Raw genomic sequence first — 15,991 nt, 5'->3', positions numbered from 1 at the left:
GCAATGGATAGTGTTGGGAAATAGGTTGAAACTGCTTGTTGGATGTTTTAACATCAGTATAGCTGTCTCCTACAATTAAATAGTTTGTTTTAAGAAAAAAATTATTTTGTATAATAAACTTTTGTTCTGTTGTTAAAGGAAATCTGCAGCCTCGTGGATATGTTTCCCTAACTAACCACCACATCAACAAACTAAACAATAATAAGGTAAGGCTGTGTTCTCTCAAGATTCTGGATTAGTGGTGCTGGAAGAGCACAGCAGTTCAGGCAGCATCCAAGTAGCTTCGAAATCGACGTTTCGGGCAAAAGCCCTTCATCAGGAATAAAGGCAGTGAGCCTGAAGCGTGGAGAGATAAGCTAGAGGAGGGTAGGGGTGGGGAGAAAGTAGCATAGAGTACAATGGGTAAGTGGGGGAGGGGATGAAGGTGATAGGTCAAGGAGGAGAGGGTGGAGTGGATAGGTGGAAAAGGAGATAGGCAGATAGGACAAGTCCGGACAAGTTATGGGGATAGTTACTGAGCTGGAAGTTTAGAACTAGGGTGAGGTGGGGGAAGGGGAAATGAGGAAACTGTTGAATTCCACATTGATGCCCTGGGGTTGAAGTGTTCCGAGGCGGAAGATGAGGCTTCTTCCTCCAGGCGTCTGGTGGTGAGGGAGCGGCGGTGAAGGAGGCCCAGGACCTCCATGTCCTCGGCAGAGTGGGAGGGGGAGTTGAAATGTTGGGCCACGGGGCGGTGTGGTTGATTGGCGCGGGTGTCCCGGAGATGTTCCCTAAAGCGCTCTGCTAGGAGGCGCCCAGTCTCCCCAATGTAGAGGAGACCGCATCGGGAGCAACGGATACAATAAATGATATTGGTGGATGTGCAGGTAAAACTTTGATGGATGTGGAAGGCTCCTTTAGGGCCTTGGATTGAGGTGAGGGAGGAGGTGTGGGCGCAGGTTTTACAGTTCCTGCGGTGGCAGGGGAAAGTGCCAGGATTGGAGGGTGGGTTGTTTGGGGGCGTGGACCTGACCAGGTAGTCGCGGAGGGAACGGTCTTTGCAGAAGGCGGAAAGGGGTGGAGAGGGAAATATATCCCTGGTGGTGGGGTCTGTTTGGAGGTGGCGGAAATGTCGGCGGATGATTTGGTTTATGCGAAGGTTGGTAGGGTGGAAGGTGAGTACTAGGGGCGTTCTGTCCTTGTTACGGTTGGAGGGGTGGGGTCTGAGGGTGGAAGTGCGGGATGTGGATGAGATGCGTTGGAGGGCATCTTTAACCACGTAGGAAGGGAAATTGCGGTCTCTAAAGAAGGAGGCCATCTGGTGTGTTCTGTGGTGGAACTGGTCCTCTTTGGAGCAGATCCAGCGGAGGCGGAGGAATTGGGAATACGGGATGGCATTTTTGCAAGAGGTAGGGTGGGAAGAGGTGTAATCCAGGTAGCTGTGGGAGTCGGTGGGTTTGTAAAAAATGTCAGTGTCAAGTCGGTCGTCACTAATGGAGATGGAGAGGTCCAGGAAGGGGAGGGAGGTGTCAGAGATGGTCCAGGTAAATTTAAGGTCAGGGTGGAATGTGTTGGTGAAGTTGATGAATTGCTCAGCCTCCTCGCGGGAGCACGAGGTGGCGCCAATGCAGTCATCAATGTAGCGGAGGAAGAGGTGGGGAGTGGTGCCGGTGTAATTACGGAAGATCAACTGTTCTACGTAGCCAACAAAGAGACAGGCTTAGCTGGGGCCCATACGTGTGCCCATGGCTACCCCTTTGGTCTAGAGGAAGTGGGAGGATTCAAAGGAAAAATTGTTAAGGGTGAGGACCAGTTCGGCCAAATGAATGAGAGTGTCAGTGGAAGGGTACTGTTGGGGACATCTGGAGAGGAAAAAACGGAGGGCTTGGAGGCTCTGGTCATGGCAGATGGAGGTGTAGAGGGATTGGATATCCATGGTGAAGATGAGGCGTTGGGGGCCGGGGAAACGGAGGTCTTGGAGGAGGTGGAGGGCGTGGGTGGTGTCTCGAATGTATGTGGGGAGTTTCTGTACTAGGGGGGATAGGACGGTGTCGAGGTAGGTAGAGATGAGTTCAGTGGGGCAGGAGCACGCTGAGACAATGGGTCGGCCAGGGTGGTCAGGCTTGTGGATCTTGGGAAGGAGGTAGAACCAGGCAGTGCGGGGTTCCTGGACTATGAGGTTGGAAGCTGTGGGTGGGAGATCTCCTGAGGTGATGAGGTTCTGTATGGTCTGGGAGATGATGGTTTGGTGATGGGGGGTGGGGTCATGGTCAAGGGGGTGGTAGGAAGAGGTGTCCTCGAGTTGATGTTTGACTTCAGCGGTGTAGAGGTCAGTGTGCCAGACTACCACTGCCCCCCCTTTATCCGCTGGCTTGATGGTGAGGTTGGGATTGGAGCAGAGGGATTGGAGGGCTGCGCGTTGTGAGGGTGAGAGGTTGGAGTGGGGGAGGGGGGTAGACAGGTTGAGGCAGTTAATGTCCCGGCGGCAGTTGGAAATGAAGAAATCGAAGACAGGTAATAGGCCAGCGCGGGGTGTCCAGGTGGATGCAGTGTGTTGGAGGTTGGCGAAGGGGTCCTCGGAAGGTGGGCGGGAGTCCTGATTGTGAAAGTAAGCTCGGAGGCAGAGGCGACGGAAGAATTGTTCGACATCACGGCGTGTATTAAATTCATTGATGCGTGAACGGAGGGGGATGAAGGTGAGTCCTTTGCTGAGGACTGATCGTTCGTCCTCAGTGAGTGGGAGGTCTGGGGGGATGGTGAAAACTCGGCAGGGCTGGGAGCTGGGATCTGGTGTGGGTGTAGAGCTGGGAGTGGGGGCGGAACCTGTAACTGGAGTGAGTGTGATGGTGGGGGGAATGGGGGTGGAGTCATGAGCAGGGGTAGTGTTCCCCTTGGGGTTCTGGGGGGTGGGGATAGTGACAGTGCGGTCTGTGGGGGGGGGGCATGTCAGCAGAATGCAGGTGAGTGGTGCTGGTGGGGGTGGAAGTGGTAGTGACCACGGCAGTAGGGGTGGCGGAAGTCACTGAGCATGTGGCATCAGCGATGATGTGAAGGGCAGAAGTGATGTCAGATGTGATGCATGAGGAATTGTGAGGGGTGGAAGTGGTTGTGGGAGTGGCCATGATGAGGGCGGAAGTGACATCATCAATCAGCGTGGGGGTGGTAGCTGCATCAGCCGCATGGCTAATGGCGGAATGGGTTCCGAGGTTTTCCCTCTGTGTTCTCTCAAGCCAGATTTCACTTGGAAGTCTGGTTTATAATCATAGTCAGAGCAATACAGTATGAAAACAGACCCTTCTGTCTAACCAGTCCATGCTGATCATAATTCCAAACTAAACTATTCCCACCTGCTTACACTTGGCCCATATCACTCCAGTCCTTTCCATTCAAGAACTTATCCAAATGTCTTTTAAACATTGTAATTGTACCTGCATCCACCACTTCCTCTGGAAGTTCATTCCACACATAAACCTTGCTCTGTGTAAAAAGGTTACTCCTCATGTTCTTTTTAAATCTTTCTCTTCTCACCTTAAAAATATGGCCCCTAGTTTTGATCTCCTCCACTCAAGGGCAAAGACCTCGGTCATTCACCTTATCTATGCAATACCTCACATTTATCCAAGTTAAACTCCATCTTCTACTCCTCAGCACGTTGACCCAATTGATCAAGATCTCTTTGTGATCTGAGATAACCTTCTTCACTATCTGGTCCGAATTATAACAGCTGGGTGTGCAGTGAAGAATTCGCTGCTTCAGCTGAAGTCAGTTTGCTCTGTGAAAAAGCAGATCCTTTGTGGCACAGTGTCTCAGTGGTTAGGACTGCTGCCTTCCAATGCTAAAGACCTGGGTTTTTCTGCCCTTGGCTGACTGTGTGAAGTTTGTACATTCTCCTTGTGTCTGTGTGGGTTTCATCCGGGTGCTCCGGTTTCCTCCCACAGTCCAAAGGTGTGCAGGTTAGCTAGACTGGCTATGCTAAAATGCCCATAGTGTTCAGGGATATGAAGGCTCGGTGGGTTAGCCATGGGAAATGCAGGATTACAGGGATGGGGTAGGGGGGTAACTCTGGATTGGATGCTAATGGAAGGGACTCGATGGGCTGAATGGCCTCTTTCCACACTGTAGGATTTAAATGATTCAAATCCCAGAATTTTGTCTGGCTGAAGTTCTCCCTCTCTGATCCACTACTCTTCACCCATGTTGGATTGAAACTGCAGCCTTGCTGGATTCATAATCCAGCACGTCTCAAGGGTCAGCGAGGTACAGAGTGTGGGCTTTCTGATGGGGGGGGGGGGGGGGGTAAAGAGGCCTGTTTGCAATTTCCTAACCCGGGGGTGAGGTGTTGAGTTTCCCATCGTCACAATCCGGAAACTGACGAAGGAAATAAACTAACAATCCCTTACTCCACCCCCATCCTAACCCAGGCCTTAACGCCACCTCCCTCTCCCCTCCTATAGAGGTACCTCTCTCTGTGGGAGGGTGGTGAAAGGGGGGGCGGGGAGCGAGCATGTGCAACTCATCTAATTGGTCAGTGCGAAAATGGGAGAACCAGGTAAGATGAGTGGGGATAGACGTTGTGAGTTCAATTCCCTGAGCTGCCGGAGTGGCTCTCTTTTATATTAAAAAAAATCCTCAACAATCTTTATTGAATCTTGCAGCTAAGGTTCGGTTTGAAATGCATGATAGAGCTGTTTGCTGATTTCTATTGAGGATTTGGAAGCGGCAGATCTGCAAAGGGCGTATCTGATTGAAGGGGCGGGTATCTCTCATTGCAGTCCCCATTAACTAAGGTGAGAACTTACTTGTTTGGGAAAAAAAAGTGCTGAGTTACGATTTGGAAAATAAATCCTACTTGTGAAATGAAGGAGAGCAGATGATTCACCAACAAGGGGTGTGTGTGTTTATAAATGGAGTGAATCCGAGGAGTTTTAGATATAAAAATGAAAAGGACTCGGATAACCCGTATGGATTGTAACTTGCTCCCAGGGTGATACATTGGGTTTATAAGACAGAATAACAGCTAGCCCGGGAGTGAATTACAGACTGGAATCTAATTGAGGTGATTGAGAGAGCAGCTACCCAGGAGTGAGTTACAAGTTACCTAGGGATAGATTCTTCAATGCAAGTTCTAAAGGAAATAATAAAGAAATAAAAAGTCCAGCATTGCAGATCGAGTGTTGAGAGGATTGGCCAATGAGGAGAAAATGAGTAGACTGGGACTGCACTGGTTGCAATTTAGAAGAACGAGGTGGAAAGATAGATTTTTGAGCAATAAAGGGATTAAGGGTTATGGTGAGCGGGTGGGTAAGGGGAGCTGAATCCACGAAAAGATCAGACATGGTCTTATTGCATGGTAGAGCAGGCTCAAGGGGCCAGACGGCCTACTCCTGCACCTAGTTCTTATGTTCTTACTTACAGACTGGAATCTAATCAAGGGATCCGGGATAGTTTACATATAGAGTAACAGCTACCCAGGAGTGAGTTATAGGCCAGAATCTAATGGAGGGGCTCAGGGTGGTTTGTATATAGAATATCTGCTACCTAGGATTGAATTCCAGACTTGAATCTAATTGAAGGTTCAGTGCAGTTTATATATAGGTTGAAAGTTTCCCATGAGTAAATTACAGACTAGGTTCAGGATATCTCATCTGGGCTGTGGAGGAAGGCAAAGATCCAATTCTTGTGGTCCACATAGGACACAAGAATATCAGTAGGAAGAGAAAGAGGTTCAGTTGAAGGAATATGAGCAGTTTGGGGCTTAATTTAAAAAGCAGAACCAAAAAGGTAATTAGCTCTGGATCACGACCTGAGCCATGAGCATGTTAGCAGAGGGTTAACAAGATTAAATATGTCAATGCATGTCCCAGATCGGCATGGGAGAAATGGGTTCAAACTCATGGGGCACAGGCACCAGTCCTGTTGCAAAGGGGGGACAGTTCCACTTTATCCAGTTAGAGAGGTAAACACAATGTTAGCATTCATTCTAAGAGGGCTAGAATACAAGAGCAGAGATGTACTGCTGAGGCTGTCAAGATCTCTGGTCAGACCACATTTGGAATATTGTGAACAGTTTTGGGCCGTACCTATGGAAGGACGTGCTAGTTTGGAGGGAGTTTAGAGGATGTTTACAAGAATGATCCTGGGAATGAAAGGTTTGTCATTTGAAAACCCTGGGTATGTACTCTGAGTTTAGAAGGATGAGTCGGGGGGCGGCGGGGGGGGGGGGGGGGATGTGGGGATGCAATCTGATTGAAACTTACAGAATACTGAGAGACCTGGATAGAGTGGACGTGGAGAAGATGTTTCGACTGGTAGGGGAGATGAGGATCTGAGGGCACAAACTTTTAAAACAGACATGAGGAATTTCTTCAGCAAGAAGGTGATTAATCTGTTGGACTCATTGCCAGAAGACTCTGGGGGCCAAGTCATTGAGTGTATTGAAGACAGAGATAGATCAGGTTCTTGGTCAGTAGGGATCAAGGGTTACAGAGTTCCTTTAGGCTCCTTTATCCTATGGTCATACAGTCTATGAAATCTAATCAAAGGGTTTGGGGTGGTGTACATGTAGAATCGTAGGTATGCAGGAGTGAATTACAGATTGGAATCTAATCGGGGTGATTGGGCACTGGGACTTAGTTACTGACTGGAATCTAATCGAGGGTTTCAGGGGGTGGATTATATATAGAATAAAAAATACCCAGGAGTGAGTTAGAGGCTGAAATCTAATTGAGGTGTTTTGGGGGGCTTTAGATAAAGAAAAATAACTGGGGATGAGACCCAGTCTGGAATCTATCTGAGGGGTTCAAAGAGAAATGCATATTGTTTTATATTCATTTGTGGGATGTGGGCAGTGGTTTAGATTGGTGATGGTATTGGCCTGGCATTTGTGTTGCATGAAGGTTACTTGCCACTTGTCAGCCCAAGCCTGGATATTGTCCAGATCTTGTTGCTTTTGAACATGAACTGCTTCGGTATCTGAGGAGCTGCACATAATGCTGAACATTGTGCAATTATCAACAAACATCCCCATTTCCGATCTTATGTTGGAGGGAAGGTCATTGGTGAAGCAGCTGAAAATGTTTGGGCCTTGGGCACTACCCTGAGGGACTCCTGCAGAGATTTCCTGGAGCTGAGATGACTGAATTCCAACAACCATGACCATCTTACTATATGTCAAGTATGACTCCATCCATCAGAGAGTTTTCCCCCAATACCCATTGATTCCAGTTTTGCTACAGCTCCTTGTTGCCACACTCGGTCGAATGCAGCCTTGATGTCAAGGGCTGGTGCTCTATCTCCTCACCTCTAGAATTCAGCTCCTTTGTCCATGTTTGAACCAAGGCTGAAATGAGGTCAGGAGCTGAGTGGTCCTGGCAGAACCCAAACTGGGCATCACTGAGCAGGATATTGCTGAGCAGTTGTTGCTTGATAGTAGTGTTGATGACACCTTCCATCAATTATTGATGATCGAGAGTGGACTAATACAGTGGTAATTGGCTGGGTTGGATTTGCCCTACTTTTTATGTATAGGACATATAGAATAACAGACATGGGAGTGAGTTACAGACTGGAATCTATTCAAGAAGTTGAGAGTGGTTTATATACAGAATTGCGAATGCACGGAGTGAGGTCGAATCCAATTGAAGTTTTCAGGGTGGTTTATGTCTAGAATAATAGATACCCAAGATTGAGTTGCAGACTGGATGAGTTTGAAGAGTTTGGGGTAATTTGTATAAAGAAGAACAGATATCTGGAAGTGAGTTACAGAGCAGAATTTAATCGACAGGTGGGAGATTGGATTGCATACAGAACTATAGGTACCTGGGAGTGAATTGCATACTGGATTCTAATGGGGTGGATGGAGGGTTTAAATGTAGAATAACAGATAACTGGGAATGAGTTACAGAGTAGAACTTAATCAAGAGATTTGAGATAGTTTATGTCTAGGATAACAGATATCCATGCTTGAATGACAGATGGGAATCTACGTGGGTGATTTGGGAGTTTATATACCAAATAACATACCCCTAAGTAAACTACAAACTGGAATCTAATTGAGGCGTTCAGGCAGGTTTACATACTGAATAAGAGGTATCTGAGAGTGAACTGGAATGGAGTTGAGAGGTTCAGGTTGATATGTAGCATAACAGACATCTGGGAATGAATTACAGGCTGGTACTAATCGATGCATACAAGTGGTTTATGTATGGAATAACATAGTTGGCAGTGAGTTTAAGTGGAATCTAGTAGCAGGGTTCAGGGCCATTTTTATATAGAATAACATAGCCTAGAGTGAGCGACAGACTAGAATCTAATTGAAGGGTAATTAGGGATTATGTGCAGAATAATAGAGACCCTAGACTGGAACCTCATCAAGTGGTTCATATATAAAATAGCAGAGACCTGGGAGTGAGTTCGGGCCACTAATTAATCGAGGGGTTGGGGTGGTTTTAATATAGAATAGCAGATACTCTCGAGTGAGTGACAGACTATAATCTAATTAAGAGAATGATATTTAGAATAACAGATACACGAAGGTGACGTTCAAACCAGAATCTGGTTGAGGGGTTCAGGATAGTTTGCATGTGGAATAACAGATATCGGAGAGAGTTCAGTCTGGAATTTAATAGGAGGGTTTGGGATGGTTTATAGATAAGATAACAGATACCCGAGAGTGATTTATAGACTCAACTAATTGATGGGTTCAGGGTTGTTTATATGTAGAATAACAGATTCCCGGGAGTGAGTTACAGACTGGATGCTATCGAGAGGTTCAACATGGTTCACATGGAGAATATCAAGTACTCAGGACTGAGTTACAGACAGAAACTAATTGAGGGGTTCAGGGGTAGATTGTATACAGGATAACAGATACCACAGAGTGAGCAACATGCTGCATTTAATCAAAGTGTTCAAGGGGATTTATGTACAGAATACCAGAGACACGGGAGCGAGTTACAGACTGGAATCTAAGGTTTGACAACCTTTGGTTTTTTTCTTGACTCCTAGTTCCCTGTGTCTGAAACCTTGTGGTAAAGGTGATGGGTGCTAAGTGGATTCACTCCCAGGTACCTATAGTTCTGTATGCAATCCAATCTCCCACCTGTCGATTAAATTCTGCTCTGTAACTCACTTCCAGATATCTGTTCTTCTTTATACAAATTACCCCAAACTCTTCAAACTCATCCAGTCTGCAACTCAATCTTGGGTATCTATTATTCTAGACATAAACCACCCTGAAAACTTCAATTGGATTCACTTAAACTCACTGCAGATTCCCTCTGTCTGCGGTGATTGTGTCACTCTGTGGTGGCAGTACTTTCATTCTCTCCTTGTGTTTCAGGTCAATCCAGTTTTCTGAATCAGCTGAAAAACTCCATTTTTGTGGATTTCCTCAATACATTCCTGAACCTGCCGGTAAGTGCTGGACGCTATATTAGATGGCTCTGGTTTGCAGTGGGGAGCAGCTGTAGCTGTGTACAGGCACAACTCGGTCAGTGCTTCTGGCTGGGGACAGAAACACTGGGTACATTTTCAGGTGGATGATACCCTATGTGCCCGTCTCGCCTGGTTTTTAATGTTTTGTTGCTCCTCTCCATTTCCAACACTTCTGATATGACTGTCTTCCCATGTGAGAGGATACACTGTATCTAACCCCGTGCTGTCCCTGTCCTGGGAGTGTTTGATGGGGACTGTGTAAAGGGAGCTTTACTCTGTATCTAAACCCGTACAGTCCCTGTCCCAGGAATGTTTGATGGGGACAGTGTTGAAGGAACTTTACTCTGTATCTAACACTGTGCTATACCTGTCCTGGGTGTGTTTGATGGGAACAGTGCAGAGAGAGCTTCACTCTGTATCTAACCCCGTGCTGTCCCTGTCCTGGGAGTATTTGATGGGGACTGTGTAAAGGGAACTTTACTCTGTATCTAACCCCATGCTGCCCCTGTCCTGGGAGTGTTTGATGGTGACAGTGTAGAGGGAGCTTTACTCTATCTCTAGCCCTGTGCTGCTCCTCTCCGGGGAGTGTCTGATGGGGACAGTGTTGAGGAAGCTTTACTCTGTATCCTACTATAATGACTCAGGAAGCCCAACTGGAAACGATCATCATTTATTATTGTTGAACAGCAAAATAAAACAACTCTTTGTGGAGTACATAGGCTCTTCATAGTCTGGGATGGACAGATCTGCAGACCCATCCCTGAGTCTGCTTTACTATTTTTAATATCATACACAACCAAGTTGTTTTTTCCAACCATCATAACTACTTTTTTTTGGTCCCCCTCGTTTCTGTGATCATAGGGCCTCTTGTGTTGCTCTGCCCCCAGCCTTGCTCCTGTTACTTTCCGGGTTGAGGGGCTTTGAATAAATAAACAAATGCTTCTCCCCTGGAGACCGTTGAAGAGACTGTGCAGGGGCTACCATCGTCAGTGGCATGTCCTTCAAAACAGCCGTCTCTGTGAGGCGTTCTCTCTGGAGATGCTTGACATCTTTTCCTATTGATTTCTGTGATCTTCTCACCAGTTTTGACCACGTACGACACCGGTCCATTGTTCCTTTTTTAGGATAACTCCTGGGAATCCTGAACAGCCATCACTGGAATTCCTTACGTGGTTCAGGGTAATTTTTGGGACCTGGGGAAACCTTCTACTCTGTTGTTTTCCTGGGAGTTGGATTCCCTTTATCTGCTTTCCCCTTCTCTCTGATAGGGTATAATCCCTCCTTGTTGACTCTGTACCCAAGGTATGTTACCTCATTTCCCTTTTTAGCCGAATGCCAGCTGCAGAGGATTCTAAAGGGCTCCTCCACATGTTCCTTTAGTAGCTCATGAGATTGGAATGCCACTCTGGGTATCCCCTTGGAGAATGGTCTCCATTGCCCATTGAAAGATGGCACCAGCCAAAGATATCCCAGAGACCAAGCAAATGTACTCCATAATGTCCTATTTCAATATTTACAGTGACGTACTTCCCGGGTGACCCCTCAAACTCCAGTTGGAGTGGCTGATATTCGATTTAGAAAATAAGTGACTCCCAGCCGGCTTTTCAGACAAGTCCTTCGCGTGTGTGATTCAGTACCTGTCTAAGTGGGAATCTCAGTTGATTGTCAACCTAGACTCCACACTAAGCTGGACCAAGTTATCATGGTCGAATTCAGCATTCAGCATGGTCAAATTTATCATGGTCAAATCTATCACTTATAGAGTTATACCATTCAGCAAATTGTACTGTACTGGGCAAATGATGATGGGTTCCTTCACATGTTCCAATTCAGCATCTCCTTTGCATGTAGAGGACTGGTTGTGCCTTGAAGGATTTAGGTTGGGGCTCTGAGTCCTCCCAGATCTTGGCCTAGTGCCTTTCAACTTCCTGAGGCTATTGTGGCTCAATTTGGGATGCTTCCCAGTGACTTCATATAGATTTCCAGTACCCATTTAAAAAATCTGTTGGCAATCCAGCACGGTGACTCAGTGGATAGCACTGCTGCCTCACAGCACCAGGGACCCCAGTGCAATTCCAGTCTCCTGCAACTGTTTGTGTGGAGTTTGTACATTCTCTTCCCCCACACGGGTCCGTGTGGTTTCCTCTGGTGCTCTGGTTTCCTTCCACAGTCCAAAGACATGCAGGTTATTTGGATTAGCCATGCCAAATTGCCCCAGAGTGTCCAGGGATGTGCAGGCGAGCTGGATTAGCCATGGGAAATACAGGGATAGGGTGGGGAGCTGGTTCTGCCAGCATGCTCTTCAGAGGGTTGATGTGGATTCGATGGGCTAATGGCCTCTTTCTGCACTGTAAGGATTTTAATTTCCGTAGCCAGTCCCTTCCTGAAAGGTTGGGACTTGGCGCTTATAGCACCAGTAAGCTCCCCTGTACAATTGGGGTTACAGTCCTATGTAAGGGCTCCCCAGTGCATGTGGCCAATCTAGCCTTGGTGTCTATGGAGAAACCTCCCACCCAGTTCTGGAACCTCATGGCCTCTGACTTCAATCACCCTTCCTTGGTAACAAAAACGAGCCGTGATTACTATCCACTAGATGATCCGTCTCTGAGGTGTGGGGGGGGGGGGGGGCGCGTCATCCCAGCTTGAGGATAGTACCATCTTTGGATGCCTGAAGTTTCTGAGCCAGTTCTTTTGCATTTTTGTGTGAAAGGGCCAATTCTATGGCTTTCATAAGGTCCAGATCTGGTTCTGTTAGAAGCTTCCTTTAGTTCACTATAATTAATTCCACCAGCCAAGTAATTCTTTAACATTATCTGAAGGGCTGACCAGTATGCAGTGTTGGACCAATTTCCACAATCTTGTCTAGAATTTAGGGTCTGAATCCTCAGGAAGTCAATTTGCCTTAATCCTGTGGTTAATCTTGTAGCGCCACAAATGGTTTGGGGTCATCGTGGTCCGTGAAATCTATCACTTACAGAGTTATAGAGATGTACAGCATGGAAACAGACCATTTGGTCCAAATCGTCCATGCCAACCAGAGAGCCTAACCTCACCTAGTCCCATTTGCCAGCACTAGGCCCATATCCCTCCAAACCTTTCCTATTCATGTATCCATCCAGATCCTCTTAAATGTTGTTATTGCACCTTATAGGGGTTGTCCGACTAACCCTGTGCTGTAAGTGTGCTGGGAGTGAATGATGAGAATTTTTAAAAATTCATTCACGGGATCAGGACATCCCTGTCTAGGCCTGCATTTATTGCCCATTCCTAATTGCGCAGAGGGCAGTTAAGAGTCAACTCCGTTGCTGTGGGTCTGGGGTCTCATGTCTGCCAGATCAGCTAAAGATGGCAGTTTCCTTCCCTAAAGGACATTGGGTCACTTTTAAACTTTTCCCCCCTCATGCTAAACCTAGGCCCTCTAGTTCTGGACTTCCCCACCCCAGGGAAAAGACTTTGTCTATTTACCCTATCCATGGCCTCCAGATCAGTGAACTAGATGGGTTCTTCCGACAATTGGCAATAGATTCATGGACATTCTTAGACTCTTAATTCCAGATTTTTATTGAACTCCAATTCTACCATCTGCTGTGGCAAGATTCGAACCTGGATTCTCAGAACATTACCTGGGTCTCTGCGATAATGCCATCAGGCTGTTGCCTCTGCTATGATGGTGGGAGTTATGGTCTTATGATGGTGGGAGTGATAGACAATGGGTGCAACAGTGTGAAGGATGGGGGTGTTGGACAGTGGGAGTGACGTTAGAAATTATTCTGGGGTGTTGGACGCTGGGAGGTGACGGTGGGAATGATGATGGGGGGATGGACACTGGGAGGTGTTGGGAATGATGATGGAGTGACGGACACTGGGAGATGACGGTGGGAATGATGATGGAGTGACGGACACTGGGAGGTGACGGTGGGAATGATGATGGAGTGACGGACACTGGGAGGTGACGGTGGGAATGATGATGGAGTGACGGACACTGGGAGATGACGGTGGGAATGATGATGGAGTGACGGACACTGGGAGGTGACGGTGGGAATGATGATGGAGTGACGGACACTGGGAGATGACGGTGGGAATGATGATGGAGTGACGGACACTGGGAGATGACGGTGGGAATGATGATGGGGTGATGGACGCTGGGAGGTGTTGGGAATGATGATGGAGTGATGGACACTGGGAGGTGTTGGGAATGATGATGGAGTGATGGACACTGGGAGGTGTTGGGAATGATGATGGAGTGATGGACGCTGGGAGGTGTTGGGAATGATGATGGAGTGACGGACGCTGGGAGGTGTTGGGAATGATGATGGAGTGATGGACACTGGGAGGTGTTGGGAATGATGATGGAGTGATGGACACTGGGAGGTGTTGGGAATGATGATGGAGTGATGGACACTGGGAGGTGTTGGGAATGATGATGGAGTGACGGACGCTGGGAGGTGTTGGGAATGATGATGGAGTGACGGACGCTGGGAGGTGTTGGGAATGATGATGGAGTGATGGACACTGGGAGGTGACGGTGGGAATGATGATGGGGGATGGACACTGGGAGGTGTTGGGAATGACGATGGGGTGATGGACACTGGGAGGTGACGGTGGGAATGACGATGGGGTGATGGACACTGGGAGGTGACGGTGGGAATGACGATGGGGTGATGGACACTGGGAGGTGACGGTGGGAATGACGATGGGGGGATGGACACTGGGAGGTGACGGTGGGAATGACGATGGGGGGATGGACACTGGGAGATGACGGTGGGAATGATGATGGAGTGACGGATACTGGGAGGTGACGGTGGGAATGATGATGGAGTGACGGACACTGGGAGATGACGGTGGGAATGATGATGGAGTGACGGACACTGGGAGATGACGGTGGGAATGATGATGGAGTGATGGACACTGGGAGGTGACGGTGGGAATGATGATGGAGTGACGGACACTGGGAGATGACGGTGGGAATGATGATGGAGTGATGGACACTGGGAGATGACGGTGGGAATGATGATGGAGTGATGGACGCTGGGAGGTGTTGGGAATGATGATGGAGTGATGGACACTGGGAGGTGTTGGGAATGATGATGGAGTGATGGACACTGGGAGGTGTTGGGAATGATGATGGAGTGATGGACACTGGGAGGTGTTGGGAATGATGATGGGGGATGGACACTGGGAGGTGTTGGGAATGATGATGGAGTGATGGACACTGGGAGGTGTTGGGAATGATGATGGAGTGATGGACACTGGGAGGTGTTGGGAATGATGATGGAGTGATGGACACTGGGAGGTGTTGGGAATGATGATGGAGTGATGGACACTGGGAGGTGTTGGGAATGATGATGGAGGGATGGACACTGGGAGGTGACGGTGGGAATGACGATGGGGGGATGGACACTGGGAGGTGACGGTGGGAATGACGATGGGGTGATGGACACTGGGAGGTGACGGTGGGAATGACGATGGGGTGATGGACACTGGGAGGTGACGGTGGGAATGACGATGGGGTGATGGACACTGGGAGGTGACGGTGGGAATGACGATGGAGTGATGGACACTGGGAGGTGACGGTGGGAATGATGATGGAGTGATGGACACTGGGAGGTGTTGGGAATGACGATGGAGTGACGGACGCTGGGAGATGACGGTGGGAATGATGATGGAGGGATGGACACTGGGAGATGATGTTGGGAGTGTGGGTGAAAATGAAGATGAGTGATGAACTCTGTCTGTTTCTTAGGTGTTTGGACAGATTCCGCTCTATGTCTTTAAAGACAAACAATGGGAACTCCAGCCTGATCTTCCATCCAAGGTAATGAGTCCCAAAGTGATTTTATCAGAGGACACATATCTATTTGGACATGCCCACCCTATGTGTTCCCCAGCACAACACCCAGCCGCTCTGCCCAGATAACCACCCTGTCCTAACCCAAGGGATGCCTGGTCAGGGGATAAGCACAGAGCTGGGTTGCACAGTTCAATTCACACAAATAGAAATTGCTGGAGAGACTCAGCAGGTCTGGTAGTTTCTGTGAAGAGAGAAACAGAGATGCGATCAAGTCCAGTGACCCTTCTTCAGAATCTTCAGCATCCGTAGTTAGTTGTTTTGTTTTATTGTTGGGTCAAATTGTTCGGCACTTGACAATGTGAGGAGAAAGTGAGGACTGCAGATGCTGGAGATCAGAGCTGAAAATGTGTTGCTGGAAAAGCACAGCAGGTCAGGCAACATCCAAGGAGCAGGAGAATCGACGTTTCGGGCATCAGCCCTTCTTCAGGAATCCTGAAGGTGGGGGAGGGGAGGGAGGGAAGTGGATTGAGAAGCAGAGGATTCGTTAAGCGCCATCACTGGACCTCTGCAGCAACCCGATCAGGAAAGAGACCGAAGGACTTTCTGATGCTTCCACGTGGGGGGCTGAACCCCCTGCTGGGTGTACTGTGTGATGGTTTAATTGAACAGTATTTGATTGGGAGGCTGGTAATTGAAAACAAGCCCTCACTGTGCTCAATTAGTTAAGCCTGGGTGTGGACTCAGAGTCAAAGCAAACTGCCAGAGGCTGAGCTGTAAACACCACGC

At 48.1% G+C, this 15,991-nt stretch overlaps 1 protein-coding gene across 1 annotated transcript in view; it reads left to right on the top strand.

Moving 5' to 3' along the window:
- The first annotated feature begins 4,504 nt into the window (after window positions 1-4,504).
- Window positions 4,505-15,991, top strand: part of LOC140479342 (regulator of G-protein signaling protein-like) — an 81,023-nt gene continuing 69,536 nt past the window's right edge. The window contains exons 1-3 of the mRNA XM_072573251.1: window positions 4,505-4,528; window positions 9,320-9,393; window positions 15,158-15,229. Of these exons, the coding sequence (XP_072429352.1) occupies window positions 4,516-4,528; window positions 9,320-9,393; window positions 15,158-15,229 (159 nt within the window). The 5' untranslated portion in view covers window positions 4,505-4,515. The remainder of the gene's footprint in view (window positions 4,529-9,319; window positions 9,394-15,157; window positions 15,230-15,991) is intronic.

This window comes from Chiloscyllium punctatum, chromosome 7 (assembly GCF_047496795.1).
Source record: "Chiloscyllium punctatum isolate Juve2018m chromosome 7, sChiPun1.3, whole genome shotgun sequence".
Classification (NCBI taxonomy): Eukaryota; Metazoa; Chordata; class Chondrichthyes; order Orectolobiformes; family Hemiscylliidae; genus Chiloscyllium; species Chiloscyllium punctatum.
The sequence above is the reverse complement of the archived record's forward strand: the minus strand, read 5'-3'. Positions and strand labels throughout refer to the sequence as shown.